The sequence below is a fragment of the Otolemur garnettii genome, unplaced genomic scaffold (genome assembly GCF_000181295.1).
Source record: "Otolemur garnettii isolate 467f Iridium unplaced genomic scaffold, OtoGar3 scaffold00210, whole genome shotgun sequence".
Taxonomy (NCBI): Eukaryota; Metazoa; Chordata; class Mammalia; order Primates; family Galagidae; genus Otolemur; species Otolemur garnettii.
In genome coordinates, this window is record NW_003852605.1 from 620556 (window position 1) to 637779 (window position 17224).

At 49.5% G+C, this 17224-nt stretch overlaps 2 protein-coding genes across 3 annotated transcripts in view; one reads left to right on the forward strand and one right to left on the reverse strand.

Moving 5' to 3' along the window:
• The window catches only part of PIK3R3 (phosphoinositide-3-kinase regulatory subunit 3), a 155627-nt gene extending 150175 nt beyond the window's left edge, over positions 1–5452 (reverse strand). The window contains exons 1-2 of one of the 2 annotated variants that reach the window (XM_023507850.1): positions 5209–5452; positions 4884–4927 (exon numbers count right to left, since the gene is read on the reverse strand). In XM_023507850.1, coding sequence (XP_023363618.1) covers positions 4884–4927; positions 5209–5452 — 288 coding nt within the window. Of the gene's footprint in view, positions 1–4883; positions 4928–5208 lie in introns of those variants that run through there. The other variant, XM_012812480.2, reaches the window with a different exon arrangement.
• A 5699-nt stretch (positions 5453–11151) lies between these two features.
• TSPAN1 (tetraspanin 1) overlaps positions 11152–17224 on the forward strand; it is a 6904-nt gene continuing 831 nt past the window's right edge. Inside the window, exons 1-6 of the mRNA XM_003801413.3 lie at positions 11152–11284; positions 11670–11734; positions 16013–16219; positions 16415–16489; positions 16606–16704; positions 16788–16946. Coding sequence (XP_003801461.1) covers positions 11678–11734; positions 16013–16219; positions 16415–16489; positions 16606–16704; positions 16788–16946 — 597 coding nt within the window. The 5' untranslated portion in view covers positions 11152–11284; positions 11670–11677. The remainder of the gene's footprint in view (positions 11285–11669; positions 11735–16012; positions 16220–16414; positions 16490–16605; positions 16705–16787; positions 16947–17224) is intronic.

The following is a 17224-nucleotide window of genomic DNA, read 5'->3' on the forward strand; positions in this document are numbered from 1 at the left end:
AGGGGGACAGCTTGAGGTTCTGTCTTAAAAAAAAAGACTTACACTTCAAGAATGCGCTATAATTTTGTGATCTGGGACTCAGTAAATGTCACAACTTTTGACTTCTAAGTTTCTGTAGCACAGATTTCACCATGCCAGAATTCTGTGATGCTAAGATTCCTTGACTGTGGGACTCTATGAATCTAGAATTTCATGGTTTTAAAAATTGTGTTTAATGAATTTTTGTGTGTGTGTGTATGTGTGTGTGTGTGTGTCAACAGGGTGACGGTAGCCAGCACTCTCTCCTGGCCTTAAGGTCTTGTGTTTGTTTTCCAAAAGTTGCAAGTCTAGCCTCTGGGCTCTCTTCTCTGGGTTTGCTGAGGCAGAGGAAGGAAGTGGCTGGATAGGAGAGGGATTGCCACCTGCCCCGGGGCTCAGAGGGGTGGGAGAGTGCCCAGGGAAGCCCAGTCCTAGGCCCCAGCATTCAGTCCACCCCCCATCCATTGATTTGGAATCCATTATCTGAAGATAGCAGGAAAAACAGTCTCCTTTACAGTCCTTTCCTCTCTGGAGAAAGTTTAGCAGAAGACTGGCAACTGGCCTGCCTGAATAGGCAGTGGGAGAAAGAGGGTTGAGCCCTGGGCAGGGAGCCAGTAGAGGAGACATGGGAGATTCCCTAAGGAGCCCTGAAGCCTTTTCCAGAGGTGAGGAAGGAACAGAGGCCGGAAGTAGGGTGTGGGTGAAGGCCCTGGTAAGGGTGGGGTGACTGGTATTGTATTGCAAGGTTAGAACTGGGCTTCCGGCCATTGACCCATTAGTGACAAGGGACCGATAGCCAGGCCCTCCAAGGGCTGTCTGGTTGTGCCCCTACCCATTGACTAACATGTCCCCTTGTCTGAGTCAGATTCCCAGGAAAACAAGAGGGTAGGATTTTGGGGGAGGGGGGCTGGGAGGGAGGGGACTTTCCAAGGATCACACTAGGGCTTGGGACAGAACAGGAACTGGAACTCCAGGCTTCTGCCTCCATCCCAGAACTGTTCTTTTTTTGGGGGGGGGTGACACAAAGTCTTACTTTGTCACCTTTGGTAGAGCACCATGATGTCACAGCTTATAGGAACCTCAAACACTTGGGCTCAAATGATTCTGTTGTCTCAGCCTCCCAAGTAACTGAGGCTACCACCACAACACCCAGCTTTTTTTTGTTGTTGTTGTTGCAGTTTTTGGCTGGGACTGGGTTTGAACCCACCACCTCTAGCATATGGGGCCGGTGCCCTACTCCTTTAAGCCACAGCGCTGCCCAACACCCAGCTATTTTTAGAGATGAGATCTTTTTCTTTTGAGACAGAGCCTCAAGCTGTCCCCCTGGGTAGAGTGCCCTGGCATCACAGCTCACAGCAACCTCCAACTCCTGGGCTCAAGCGAGTCTCCTGCCTCTGCCTCCCAAATAGCTGGGACCACAGGCGCCCGCCACAACGCCTGGCTATTTTTTGGCTGCAGCCATCGTTGTTTGGCGGGCCCAGGCTGGATTCGAACCCGCCACCTTGGGTGTATGTGGCTGGCACCCTAGCCACCTGAGCCACAGGCGCCGAGCCTAGAGATATCTTGCTGTGGCTCAGGCTGGTTTCAAACTCCTGAGCTCAAGCAATCCACCTGCCTTGACCTCCCAGAGTGCTATGATTATAGGCATGAGCTATTGCACCCAGCCTATCAGAACTGTTCTTCTCACATTCCAAAGGGTGCCAGAATTATAAAATGCTACCAGAACCAGACCATGGATAAAACTCAGGGGTAGAAGATGGGCCTGCCCCAGGCTGCCTCCTGGGATCCTGTCTGGACCCTTTCTCCAGTCCTGCATCATGTGGTTGAAGCTGCCAAACTCGATTTTCCGGTGGCTGCCTGAGGCTGGCTGTAGCGGGAATCCCTCCTCCTGGCGAGGACCCCTCAGGTCATGTCCTCCTCCCCTTTACCTCCTGCACCTGTGCCAGCTGTCTCAGAGTGCCACCACTTCCTCCTCCACCTGCCTGTCATCTCCCCGGGCACTATGAGGTATAGTGGAGCACCACCCCTCTCTGGGCCTCTGTTTTTTCATCTATAGATGGGGAATAGTAGCCTGCCTCCCAGGGATTGGCTATGGGAAGTTTCCAAAGAAAGGGGAGAGCTAGGCATGGTGGCTTACACCTGTAATCCTAGCATTTTGGGAGGCCAAGACAGAGAAAACCACTTGAGGCCAGGAGTTCAAGACCTATATAGGCAAGACAGTGAAACTCCATCTCCACAAAAAATTTGAAAAATTAGCCCGAAGTGGTGGCACACACCTGTAGCCCCAGCTACTCAGAGGGCTGAGGCTAGAGGATCTCTTGAACCAGGAGTCTGAGGTTGCAGTGAGCTATGATAGTACTATTGGGCTCCAGTCTGGACAACAGAGTAAGACCCTATCTCAAAGCAAAAATCAGAAACAAGAGAATGTGAATAGCGGTGGGCCACCAGGATGGTGGGTTGCTGTAGTGTTGGGAGCATAGCCTTGGATGTGAGAAGGAAGCACTGCTCTGTGGTATTCTGGAGGTGTGATTGTTGGAGTGAAGGATGCAAAGAAAGGGAGCATATTCCCTCTGGCTTCTTCGGGTTACCCCACCTACGGGACATAGAAGAGCAGACAGACATAGAACATCATTTAGACTAGCTGCCCCTGTTACCAGTACTCAGAGTCCTCACAATTTAATGAAACGCCTGGTGCCCTGTTTAATGTCAGTCTCCCAAAGGGCTATAACTCCCGTGAGAAAGAGCTCCCACTGTCTTTCTCACTGCTCTATCTCCAGAACTTAGCACCCACCCTGGCACATAGCAGGCACTGTTGACTGACACATAGTTGCAGATTGAAAAGCAGAAGCAGAGGCACCTGAGGGGCTGGAGATTAGTAGGGTCAGCTCACCTACCCCAGGCCCTACTGGTCTGGGAGCCCAGTGTTCTCAGCCTCCAGAGAAACTGTGGCTTAGTGGGTAAGTGAGCTGCACCCAGTCATCCAGGGGACCACCTAAGCTGAAGTGGTAGGTGCCCTCTGGCTGCTGCTGCCTCTGAGAGCTTAGAGGGGAAGGAAAATTGGGAACCTGGAGGGGGAGGGGCAGTGAAGGAGACTTCACTGCAGATGGAGCTAAAAATAGCCAGGAGAGATGATGTCATCTGGTTCCCTCAGCATAGCACCCCCCTCACACACACACTCACGCACACACACACTCTCTCTCTCTCACAGACACAGATGTAGGCACGCATGCATGCACACACACGCATATACACACACTCATATAGGGGAGGGAGGCTTCTGGGTCCCAGGGCTGCAGGGGCAGGGAAGTCTGGTGAGTGTGTCTGCATGTGTGTATGTCTGTGTGTGCCTGGGATTGCACGAGTGTGACTGCATGTGTCTGTGTTTATATGCTTGTGTGCTTGTATCTGGGTACATGCTTGTTTGTGTCTGTGCTCATTTGTAGGCATTTGCATGTGTTGTCACAAGTGTCATATGAGGGGGGTGGGGTGGGTTGTGTACATTCCTGTCAGTGCCTATCTCTGTTTATGGTATGTGCTTTCATGCATGTGTGTTTGTTGTATTTTATGTCTGTGAATCCACTTATATTTACATGTCTGCATGTGTTCATGGACTGTGTCACGTACCTTTATACCTCTAGGCCTCCTTGGGCCCTGGGGTACTGGCCCAGCCACCTTCCAGATCTAAGTGATGTTCAGCAACCTCTCTCCCATAGCCTGAGGAGCACTGTCTGGGCATGGTGTGGCAGTGAATTCCCTGTCCTACTCCTCCCCTCAGGGTCCCCCCCCCCATAGAGACACAATTAGTTTTCCCTTCACAGGCAGCAAAGGACATTAGCCAGGCTTCCTGAACCCTTGATCCCAAGGCCACCAAAGGTCTAAGGATTTACTCTTACTCCTATCCCTAACCCTCAGGGAAGGTAGGCCTGGAACTGGAGTCAGCTGTTAGAACATTGGGACAGGTGCGTGCGCACACACACACACACACACACACACACACACACACACTGCAACACATTAGGAACCAAGTCCCTCACAATGTTCCCAGACACTGAGACAGCCCCACAGAAACCCAGTTACACCTAATGACACATGGATACACACTCAGAAATCCAAATGCAAAATCCCCAGGCCGGAAAGCTTAGCACCCTCTCCTATTTCTGGGCTCAAACTCAGTCTTGCCCTGCCCCCAGCTCAGCTGCCAGTCCTGAAAACACTGACCCCAGAGGATGGTTTGGGGACTGAAGGCAGTGCTATGCCTTCCTCCACCTGTCCTCCTGCAGACTGCCCCCATCCCCTTCCTGCCTTTCATCCTCCTTAGCAGAGCCAATGCCCTCTCTGGCACACCTGAACCCTTACAAACACTCCTTGACACTCACAGGCACGTTCAGCCACGTCTGCTCGTACTCCTCTTCTCCTGTTCTCACACGCACACACCAGCAGCTGCCCTACACTGATGTCACGGGCACACAGAGCACATCCACCTCATACTATGCATTCATAGGCTCTGTCCTTCATCCTACCCCTCTCTGATCTGTGCCTCCTATATCTTCCAAGATATCTACAGAGACCCTCTCCCTGTGCAGCGGAAGTGTAAAGCAGGAGAGCCCCTAACTCCTGGGGCAGATCCAAAGCTGACCTTGTCCTGTCCTTCTACTGTGTTAACTGTGATTCCCTGCTGCTGTCACTGAAGCCTTTCCCTGGGACCACTCAGCCCTCATATCCTGTACTGTCGTCCGGAAACACCTTGGTGTGGAATAAGGCAGTTTGAGCCAAATGATTGCATTTGTCTGTTGTTCACCATGCACAGCCCCTAGGAGATGCAGGTCCAGAGCAAGCCAAGTTTCCAGGCTAGCTTCTAGGTCTTCCTAGAGGATCAGAAAGCTCCCAGGTTGACAGAGGTGTCTGAGAACTGAGGAGAGGAAGAGAAGGAAGCGTGTGAGGAAGGCAGCAGTCTGAAAGCTCCACTGCCCTTTGGATTCACTCACCTCCCCAACCCCTCTGCTTCCAGCCAATCCACTCTTCACGAAGGCTCTTGGCATGCCTGCCATCAAGACCCCACCTTGTCTTTGAGGTGGTATTTCGTAGAACTTGGTCCCTTAGAGTGCCTGAGGACCACCTGGGTAAAATTTCCGTGGCTCTGTTTTTTAAACCCCCACCCTGGTTTATGGGTTCCTCCTGCCCTCAGCTAACCTCGAGGTGGCAAGATCCACACTCTGGTGGTGGCAGCGTGGGTGTTGTTGATATTGGTGGTCATGGTGGCACGATTGTTGGCTGCACTGATGCCAATTGGGCCTTGGGGGTTCTGCCTGTACCTTCTGCGGCTACTCTTGAACATCTTGGGAAACCGGGGCCTAGGCCAGCTGATACCGGGCCTGCGATATGGGGAATTCATGCCCCGGGACCGAGGGCCTCGGACAAACAGAGAGGGCCCCATGACCACAGGGAGCTTCTGCAGTGTGCCTGAGGAGTGCTACTGGCCAGGGTAGCTGAGGCCTCTATGACATACAAAACTTGCATAAGAGTAGAGCTCTTTATTACAGGTTCTGGCCCCACCCCCTGCCTCAGGGCTCCCACAGTCTTCTCCATTGGATATAGCCTAAGAGCCAGCCTAACAGCCATACAACCAAAATTTGGCCCTGGGGAAAAGGAACCCTAAGTAGGGGGAAATCTCTCCTTCACTTTCTCACTCATCCATATTAACACTATATATATATATATTTTTTTTTTTTTTTTTTTTTGAGACAGAGCCTCAAGCTGTCACCCTGGGTAGAGTGCCATGGCATCACAGCTTACAGCAACCTCCACTCCTGGGCTCAAGCGATTCTTCTGCCTCTGCCACAGGTGCCCACCATAATGCTTGGCTATTTTTGGTAGCAGCCATCGTTGTTGTTTGGTGGGTCTGGGCTAGATTCGATCCTGCCACCTCAGGTGTATGTGGCTGGCGCCTTAGCCGCTTGAGCCACAGGCACCGAGCCATATTAACAATATTAATAATGTTTATTGAGAGGCTGGACGCAGTGGCTCATGCCTATAATCCTAGCACTTGGGAGGCCAAGTCGAGTGGATTGCCTGAGCTCACGGGTTTCAGACCAGCCTGAGCCAGAGTGAGACCTCATCTCAAAAAATAGCCAGGTGTTGTGGTGGGTGCCTATAGTCCCAGCTTTTGTGAGGCTGAGGCAAGAGAATCGGTTGAGCCCAAGAGTTTGAGGTTGCTGTGAGCTGTGATGCCACAGCATTCTACCAAGGGAGACCAAGTGAGACTCTGTTTCCAAATAATAATAATAATAATAATAATAATGTTTATCGAATACTTACTATGTACCAGAAACTATGCTGAGTACTTTGCTAACATTATCTCAATCCCCCAACAACTTTATAAGGGGATTCTATCATTATCCCCATTTGTATATAGTCAGTTCTCATTCTCAATAGTTATTTTCTTTCCTTTTATTTTCTTTTTTTGAGACAGAGTCTTACTTTGTCTCCCTGGGTAGAGTGCCTGGCATCTAGTTTTTCTATCTTTAGTAGAGATGGGGTCTTGCTCTTGCTCAGGCTGGTCTCAAACTCTTGAGCTTAAGCAGTCTACTTGCCTCAGTATCCCAGAGTGATAGTATTACAGGCATGAGCCACCATGCCTGGCCTAGTTATTTTTTATAAAGTCACCAAGAACATTAAATACAAAATGATTGTTCCTTAGGGAAAGACAGGGTTAGGTTCCTACAACCTTCTGGTCATACTTTGTCAATATGTAACGTAATTTTATGAGCCATTGCACCTAGCTTCTCAATAACTTATTTTTTTGAGAGAAAGAGTTTCACTCTTACCCTAGGTAGAGTGCCATGGTGTCGTAGCCCACAGCAACTTCAAACTCTTGGGCTCAAGCAATACTCTTGCCACAGCCTAAGTGCTTGCCACAATGCCTGGCTAGTTTTTCTACTTTAGTGAGACAGGGTCTAGCTCTTGCTTGGGCTGGTCTTTAACTCCTGAGCTCAAGCAATCCACCTGCCTTGGCATCCCAGAGTGCTAGGATTAGAAATGTGAGCCACTGTGCCCAGCTGAGACAACTTCTTTAATATATATTGTTGAGTCATTAACACTGAACTCATGGCCAACTGCACTATACCTTGTTCCTGTATGAAAACTATCTAACATATACATTTCTTCTGTAAGGCACATCACAGTCTTCTTGCACTGAAGAAAACGAGATAGCACAAAAGCACTACAGTTGGAGGCCATTTTAGACAGCCAAACCACAAAAAAAAAAAAAAAAACAAAAAAAAACACCCACATAAAATGTGAGAAAATTTGCTCGGCGCCTGTGGCTCAAGCGGCTAAGGCGCCTAAGGTGGCGGGTTCGAATCCCCAGCCCGGGCCCGCCAAACAACAATGATGGCTGCAACCAAAAAAAAAATGGCCAGGCATTGTGGCGGGCGCCTGTAGTCCCAGCTACTTGGGAGGCTGAGGCAGGAGACTCGCTTGAGCCCAGGAGTTGGAGGTTGCTGTGAGCGTGATGCCATGGCACTCTACCCAGGGGGATAGCTTGAGGCTCCATCTCAAAAAAAAAAAAAAGAAATGTGAGAAAATTGGACACTAAATAGACTGCTGAAAGAACATGATTTACTTTTTTTGTTTTGAGACAGAGTCTCACTATGTCACCCTTGGTAGAGTGCTGTGATGTCATAGCTCACAGCAACCTCCAACTCTTGAGCTTAAGTGATTCTCTTGCCTCAGCCTCCCAAGGAGTGGTACTACAGGCACCCACCACAATGCCTGGCTATTTTTTGTTGCAGTTGTCATTGTGGTTTAGCTGGCCTAGGCTGGGTTTGAACCCACCACCCTTGGTGCATGCGGCCGGCGCCATAACCACTGTGCTACAGGCACCAAGCCAGAACATTATTTACTTTTATAAGAGCTGAAATCAGAAAGCAGAGAATCCCGTTGCTTCACAGACCTCAGCAGGAAATGAGTGTAGGACATTTTTGCCTCTGTTCATCCCCATGAATAACTGCAAAAGTACAAGTATTGCTTTTGGGGTTACAAACAAATTTCAGAACTAGGTGAATTTGCTGATATGGAATCCATGAATAATGAAGATCAACTGTATAAGGAAACTGAGGCTCAGTGAGGTGAAGTCATATAATTAGAGGCAGGCAGTGATTCAAATCCCTGTTGGCCAGGATCCAAAAGTCAGAGGGAAGAGAGACACAGCCACAAGGGTCGTGGAATGGAAGAAGTAGGTTTTCTTTTTTCTTTTCTTTTTTTTGAGACAGAGGCTCACTTTGTCACCCTAGGTAGAGTGCTTGGCGTCACAGCTCACAGCAACCTCAAACTCTTGGGCTCAAGAGATCCTCTTGCCTCAGTTTTTTTATTTTTAGTAGAGACAGGAGTCTCACTTTTGCTTGGGCTGTTCTCGAACTCATGAGCTCAAACTATCCACCCACCACTACTTACCCACTACTAAGTTTAGTAGTACTTAACTCGTGTTATTCTGCACTCATTTAGTCACTAGTTTAATTTCATATGTGCTGGGTACCAGGGACATAGATGAATGTGACCTTGTCCCAGTTCTTCCTGAGATGAATGACAATGCCATGTGGACAGTCAGTACAGGTGGAGGAACAGCTAGATGCCTTGGGGATCTAAGAGTTGCTAACCCTGGGTTCATCTCCTCTCTTGTAGGAGACTATAGAGTCAGTGGCTCTGCTCAGCCTTGAACTTAATTGCTGTGGGATTTTGGACATGTCCTTTCTCCCTCCACACCTCAGCCCCTTCTCCCTTTTCTTTTCACCATCCCTCTACTTATAGACCTCCTTCCCAACCTCCATCTTCTTTCCGTTTCTGCAGAAGACCTCACAGGCCTAACATCTTTCTTATCCCCTGCAGCCTGTATTCTTACTATCCTCAGTCTTTAAATACGATCTTGTCCCATCAACTTCTAGCCACTATAATCAAAACCTGCTTGCTCCTGCCACTCCTCTTCCTCAGGTCCCAGACCAAGGCGTCTTCCCCTGCTATTTATAGAAGCCAGGCCTGCCTGCCTCCTTAGAAACTCCACTGATGTGATGGTCTGCCTGGTGGTTAAGATGTGGGCTCTGGGGTGGTGCCTGTGGCTCAAAGGAGTAGGGCACCAGCCCCATATGTTGGAGATGGCAGGTTCAAGCCCAGCCCCGGCCAAAAACTGCAAAGAAAAAATATGGGCTCTGGTGCCAGATTGAGATTGAATCCTGGCTTTGCCACTTAGAAGCTGTGTGATCATGGCAAATACTTAACCTTTTGGTGCCTCCGTTTCTCTATATTTAAAGTGGAGATAAAAAGAAAGTATCTTGGGCGGTACCTATGGCTCAGTGGGTAGGGCACCGGTCCCATTTGCTGAAGGCGGCAAGTTCGAACCCAGCCCCAGCCAAACTGCAACAAAAAATAGCCGGGCATTGCGGCGGGCACCTGTGGTCCCAGCTGATCAGGAGGCTGAGGCAAGAGAATTGCCTGGGCCCAGGATTTGGAGGTTGCTGTGAGCTGTGATGCTGTGGCACTCTGCTGAGGGCAATAAAGTAAAACTCTGTCTCTAAAGAAAAAAATAAAATAAAATAAACTTAAAAAAAGAAAGAAAGAAAGTATCTTTGCCAGGCGGGGTGGCTCACTCCTTGTAATCCTAGCCACTCTGAGAGGCTTGAGGCATGTGGATTACTTGAGCTCAGTTGCTCAAGACTGAGCAAGAGTGAGACCCCATCTTTACTAAAAATAATACTAGGCCAGGTGTGGTGGCTCACGTCTGTAATCCTAGCACTCTGGGAGGCCGAGATGGGTGGATAGTTTGAGCTCATGAGTTCGAGACCAGCCTGAGCAAAAGTGAGACCCCTGTCTCTATTAAAAATAAAAAAACTGAGGCAAGAAGATCTCTTGAACCCAAGAGTTTGAGGTTGCTGTGAGTTGTGTTGCCACAGCACTCTACCTAGGGTGACAAAGTAAGCTTCTGTCTCTAAAAAAAAAAGAAAGAAAGAAAGAAAAGAAAACCTACTTCCTCCATTCCACAGCCCTTGTGGTTGTGTCTCTCTTCCTCTGACTTTCTGGCTCTGTATTCACTCCCTCATGTCCCATAGCAGGAAGAAAATCTCATTTCAAAACCTCATAACTATTCTATTATACATACCAGGAAACAGCGGCTTAAAACCAAGTCAAAGAAATGCTCCCAGGGTCACACAGCTAATATGTGACAGAACCAAGATTCAAACACCTGGTCTGAGTGACTTGAAAGCCAGAACTTTCCCAGCACTTCAACATCAGGAGTATTGGAGCAGGCAGCCCCAAAGGGTTAAAGAGATTGGGATTAGGGAGTTTTAACCCTGGGGTGGGGAGTGGGGTGACTACTTCATGGGACCATGATGCCACCTGCTGGCAGAAAGGGGAGGAGGGTACACGGCTAAGGGAAAACTGGAGATGGGAGGGAGAGGAAAAGGTGGGGAGGGAAAGGAAAGAGGAGGAATGATGAAGGGAGGAAAAAGATGGGAAATTTGAGGTTTTGTGGTGGGAAAAGGACTAAGAAACATTTGCTTCTCTGAGGAGATAGCAGAAGCTCCCAAACCTCTGTCATTTCTTTGAAAGAGTATGTGTGTGTGTGTGTGAGGAGAGAGAGAGAATGCCTTTAAGTGCGTACCTCAGATGTCATTCTATTTTTAGTTGCTAGGAGTCAGCCCACAAAAAGTTCTGTGTGTGTATGTGTGTGTGTTTGCACATGCAAGAGTAGTGGCAGGTGTTTGCATATGTAACTATGCTTACTATGTAAACTTTCGAATGGCAGCATGGGTAGATAAGTGCCTGCAAGCACATGGGGTACATATGAGTGTGTCAGCAGATTTAGGGTGAGAAATATATGCGCACCATTGTGGTGGTGGGGTTATGTGGAAGTTTTGGGGAGCCACTTATCCTATTTCAGGCTGTTCACCCTTCTGGAAATCAGAAAGGGCGTTGCCCATGGCTGCTGTTGCCAGGTGGAGACCTTTGCTGTGGTGGTGGGGACTTGTGTCCAGGCAGCAGGGGGCAGCAGGGGGCAGGAGGGAAAAGGGGAGGCTGACTAGCTACGGGTGGGGCCTGCGGGCGGGCAGAAGGAAGCTTTTAAAGCGTCTTACCTGCGTGTAGGTGAGCAGTGGTGTGTGAGAGCCAGCCTTCACTCTGCCTGCCCACTTGGTGGCAGCTCCCTGGAACTTTTCAGTCCCTTCTGGAGCCTCACCGTAGCCCTCTTCCAGAACACGGTGCCAAGAGTCCCGAACAGGTGATGGCATATGGTAGAGATTATCCTGTGAAGTGATATCGATTGATCTGGAAACAGATTCTTTGGGGAGCTGGAAGGCCGTAGGGAGGGTCCTGGAAAGATCTGGGGTTGGTTTGGGGAGGAGCCCAAGAGTGACTTGCAGCATGGGAATCAGATGTAGGGTGGCAGTGGAGGAAACACAGGTGTTAGGATCTCAGTGTCAGGTGCTGGTGTTAGGATGGGAATGTGGAAAAGTCCTGAATTGTCAAGAGTCCAGGTGTAAGGGAAGCTTGGTGATATATGGGTCCAGGATGCTGAGGTCTGGCATGTCAGATCCAGAAGCCAGGGCCAGTGGAGGTAGAGGGAAAGATGGAAAAGTCCTAACTCGTACCTGTCTGCCTAGCAGGAGCCACCATGCAGTGCTTCAGCTTCATTAAGACCATGATGTTCTTCTTCAATTTGCTCATCTTTGTAAGTATGGAAGTTGTGGGTTCTTTGGGGCTCTCTGCAGGAACAGGTCATAACCTAGCAGAGCCCAACCTGGGGAAGGGGAGACTGCCTCGCCCAGACTCTGTCCTGCGAGTTTCCCCTTATGAGTAGGATACAGAGATCTCCTCAAAAACTGATTCCAAGGCTCGGCACCTGTAGTTCAGTGGGTAGGGTGCCAGCCACATACTCCGGAGTTGACAGGTTCGAACCCAGCCCGGGCCTGCCAAACAACAATGACAAGTACAACTAAAGAATAGCCAGGCGTTGTGGCAGGCGCCTGTAGTCCCAGCTACTTGGGAGGCCGAGGCAAGAGATTCGTTTAAGCCTAAGAGTTTGAGATTGCTGTGATGGCACAGCACTCTACCCAGGGCGACAGCTAGAGACTTTGTCTCAAAAAAAAAACCCAACTGATTCTGGGTCCCAGTAGCAGCCAGGCTGCCATACAGGAGTGTGTATGAAGAAAGGGATGGTAAAGCCTTGGGTTCCCTCCCTTTAAGGAAGCTCTAGCCCAGGCTTAAGATAGGTTAGGATAAGCTAACAAAAGGATTTTCCCTTTCTTTTCTGTTCTTTTCTTTTTTTTTTGAGACAGAGTCTCACTCTGTTGCCCCAGGATAGAGTATCTTATCATGGCATCATAGCTCACAGCAACCTCAAATTCCTTGGGCTTCCTCCTGCCTCTGCCTGCCAAATAGCTGTGACTATAGGTGCCCACCACAATATCCAACTAATTTTGCTATTTTTAGTAGAGACAGGGGTCTCAATCTTGCTCAGGCTGGTCTTGACCTCCTGAGCTCAAGCAATCGTCCCACCTAGGCTTCCCAGAGTGCTAGGATTACAGATGTAACCCACCACTCCCAGGCTGGATCCTCCTATTTTTATAGATGTTGGGGACTCAGAGAAGGAAGTGCTTTGCCTAAGTTCACCTAGTGTGGAAGGAAATTCAGAGGCCTCATCATAATAGAAAGCTTAAAGGAAAAATCTCACATCTCATGAGAGTAAAGGGTCTGTCTTAAGCAGCCTTTACTCATCCAACACATTCACAGCCCAAGGCTGAGTGTGGTGGCTCACACCTATAATCCTAGCACTCTGGGGGGCCGAGGAGGGTGGATTGCCTAAGCTCACAGTTCCAGCCAGCCCAAGCAAGTGCGAGACCCATCTCTAAAAATTAGCTGGGCATTGTGGTGAACACCTAGTCCCAGCTACTTGAGAGGCTGAGACAAGAGAGAATCGCTTGAGCCCAAGAGTTGGAGGTTGCCATGAGCTATGATGTTAAAGCACTCTACAGAGAGTGAAAAAGTGAGACTCTGTCTTAAAAAAAAAAAATTCACATTCACAGTCCAGCACTCTATGCTGGGTGCTGGGATGGCAGATAAGCAAGGCCTTTTTCTGCCCTCAAGGATGGCAGGTCCATTAAGCCAGATTCATAGACAATCACAGTGTAGTCATTATGTTTGGGCTTAGCACAGGGGCTTGGGAGCCCACAGAAGGGACCTGAACCCAACCTGGTTGGAGAATACTTCCTGGAAGAAATAGCTGAAGCTGGGAATTTGCACTGGGTGGGGGTGTTTTACAGCATGCATTAAGGCTCAGAGGTAATGAAACCTGATATTGTTCAGAAACCAGGAACAGATTGTATAGGGCTTGTTTGACAAGCTAAGCAGTGAGCCGTAAACCCTGGAGATGGTGATGGAGATAGGGAGAAATGGACCAAGTGGACAAAGGAAAAAGGGGGGGCTGAAGGATAGAAGAAGGGGCATGTGCCCATATCTCGGAGAGGACACCCATATCTCTGGCATGAGTAACAAAGGAAGGGAGAAGGGGTTGTCCCACAGGGAGCTGTGTCCCCAGTGGAAGTGCAGCTCGCATTGGAACTGGCCATGGGCTTTTTTTCCTTTTTCTTTTCTTTTCTTTCATTGAGACAGAGTCTCACTCTGTTACTCAAGCTGGCATTCCATGGCCAATCATAGCTTACGGTAACCTCAACCACCTGGGCTTAGACAATCTTCCTGCCTCTGTCCCCCAAGTAGCTGGAACTAGCCACCATATCTGACTAATTTCTTTTTCTTTTCTTTTCTTTTTTGTTTTGAGACAGAGTTTCACTATGTCGCCCTTGGTAGAGTGATATGATATCACAGCTCACAGAAACCTCAAACTCTTGGGCAAACTCAAACTCTTGCCTCAGCCTCCCAAGTAGCTGGGACTACAGGCGCCTGCCATAACCTGGCTTTTTTTTTTATTTTTTTATTTTTTAGAGACAGAGTCTTAACTTTATTGCCCTCAGTAGAGTCCTGTAGTGTCACAGCTCACAGCAACCTCCAACTCCTTGGCTTAAGTGATTCTCTTGCCTCAGCCTCCCGAGTAGCTGGGACTACAGGTGCCTACCAGAAAGCCTGGCTATTTTTTTGTTGCAGTTTGGCCTGGGCGGGTTCGAACCTAACACCTTCAGTATATGGAGCTGGCGCCCTACCCACTGAGTCACAGGTGCCGGCCCCTGGTTATTTTTGTTGTTGTTGTTGTGGTTGCCATTGTTGTTTGGCAAGCCAGAGCTGGATTTGAACCTACCAGCTCCGGGGCATGTGGCTGGTGGCCTAGCTGCTGAGCTATAGGCACCGAGCCCCTTTTTCTTTTTTGAAGAGGCAAGGTCTCACTATATTGCCCAGGCTGGTCTCAAACTCCTGGCCTCAAGTGATCCTTCTGCCTTAGTCTCCCAAGTGTGGAGATTACAGGCATGAGCCGCCATACCCGGCCTGGAGCTTGTCACAGATATTTAAAATTCATGTGCACAAAGATGGTCACTGAAACCATAGGAGTGGATGAAAGCGCATGGAAAGAGAACTCTGAAAAACCCAATGTATTAGTGATAGGCAGAGAAATAGCTACCATGAAGGAGATTGAGAAGGAGCAGAGGGAGGTGGGGAGGGGGGCAGCAAGGAGAACCAGATGTCAGAGGCCAATGAGGATATCGCCTGTGAAATGTCCACTGGATTTAGAACAGGATGTCACCAGAAACCTTGGAGCCACATCAGAGTGGGTTAGAGTGAGTAAAAGATGAGGACATGGAGACTAATTTGGATGTGTAGACTAGTTTGGAGAAATTGGGCTGAGGTGAGTAAACTATCTGACTCTGATGTAGTATGTGCCTTGGGTTGCCTTTGGCTTCAGGGAAAAAGTTTTTATCTATGAATTTAGAGGAGGCAATAGGATTCCAGGAATTTGGAGAACAGAGGCTCTGGCCTGAGAGGGTTAAAGGCAAATCCTGTTTAGTTTCTGGCCTCTGTTACCCAGACCTTGCCAGGCTGGGCAGAGCAGGATAGGGCAAGACTCTGGCTCCTTGAAATTTGACCCTGCAGGTTAGAAGCCCAGTTTTTTATCCTTGGACAAACATGCCTGGCATCCAACCACAGTCTGCCACCTCCCTCCAGGTTCTAGCCTCAGTTTCCATAGCTGGCATGTGGGGACTGGGTACCAAGGGGATGTTAGGCTGATCCATCCACTGAATCCCTGGGTCATGAAGGCTTTGCTCTCAGAGCTGTGGGCACTGGGCAAGGCCCTACCTGATCAGGGGCTCAGGATTCCCTGTGAGGTTTGGAGTTGGAGCTGGAGAGCCTTAAAGAGAAGCTCTGATTGTATTCCCACTACCAGATGCCTCAGTTTCCGCTTATGAGCAAGGTGTCTAGTCTGCTTGTGGGCAGAGACCTGGAGTTGGATTCTGGAGGGGAGCCAGACATGGCCTCAGGGCGGGTGAACCTTCTCAACCTCTGTGCCAGCCAAGGTTGGGAGCAGGTGTAAACTCAGCCCCGCCTCTGTTACTACAGTGACGGTGGTGGTGGTGGTGGTGGTGACCCGTTGAGACTGTGCAAGGCTACCACCCCCTTGTTTCCACCTATCAGAGGACGAGGTGTTCTAAGCACTCATAGCTGGGAAAGGAAATGGGAACCTGGCTCTCACCTGCCTGTTTTTACTCCTGCCTATGTGGTGTGATCCTGGTCCTGGTGGCACTGAGGGAAAGTCTTGCCCTCTCCCCACTCAATATTTCTGGAACCCCTGAGCTCATTTATATCTTATATCTGCCCAGGTGTGCAGTCTTATCCTGGCTATGGGTGTCCCAGCTCCCATTTTTCTTTCTCTATAAGATGAGTTTTTAGACTCCCTAGCCAATATAGAGAGATGTCTCTTGACCCCCATCCCTCTGACTAAACTGCATGTAATGAGCTGCTTACTGGCACTGTCTCAAAGCCTGCCTGACCTCTCTATCCCCAGCTGTGTGGTATTGCCCTGCTGGCAGTCGGCATCTGGGTGTCTGTCGATGGGACATCCTTCCTGAAGATCTTCGGGCCACTGTCATCCACTGCCATGCAGTTTGTCAACGTGGGCTACTTCCTCATCGCGGCTGGTGTTGTGCTCTTTGCCCTTGGTTTCCTGGGCTGCTACGGTGCTCACACTGAAAGCAAGTGTGCCCTCATGACGGTGTGTCAAACCCAGCTCCACAGACCCAAACCAAGTCTCCCCTCACCCTTGACAACAGGCCCTGGAGAATCCCCAAACCCTCCTTTGGACTCCAGCATAGGGCCCCCTGCTTTCTTTTTTCAGAGGGTGGATTAGGGCAGGAGGGCATAAGGGACTATCTTCTCCCTAAAACCCAAACCCCTGTTCCCCACTCAGTTCTTCCTCATCCTCCTCATCATCTTCATCGCTGAGGTTGCAGGTGCTGTGGTCGCCTTGGTGTACACAACGATGGTGAGGTGCTGGGTGGGGCAAGGGAGGAAGACTGGGCAAAATCCCTGGAAGTAGGCTGTGGCCTGTGAATGGCCACCTTCTCTCCCAGCTCCTAAACACTGGCCTGCCCACCTCAGGCTGAGCACTACCTGACGTTGCTTGTGGTACCTGCCATCAAGAAAGACTATGGTTCCCAGAAAGACTTCACCCAAGTGTGGAACAGCACCATGGAAGGGGTAAAGTGGGCTGGGGAGATTGGGGTGGGGGGTAGAGAGAAAGAAGCAGACCTCACCAACCACCCTCCCCATCTTGTCTCCAGCTCAAGTGCTGTGGCTTTACCAACTACACAGATTTTGAGGACTCACCCTACTACAAGGAAAACAACGAGACCTTTCCCCCATACTGTTGCAATCTCTCTGCCAACAACACAGCCAAGGAACAATGCACCGATACCAAGGCCTTTAACAACAATGTACAGGTATGGGCTGGGTAGCACAGGTGGGTGGGACTGTTTTGATGGCCTCAGAAGTAGCAAGTGAGGGCTCGGCGCCTGAAGTTCAGTGGCTAAAGCACCAGCCACATACACTGGGGCTGGCAGGTTCAAACCCAGAGCAGGCCTGACAAACGACAACAATGACAAAAAAATAGCTGAGCACCTTAACTCTTAAGCCCAACAATTTGAGGTTGCTGTGAGCCGTGAGGCCACGGCACTCTAATGAGGGTGACATAGTGAGATCTGTCTCAAAAAAAAAAAAA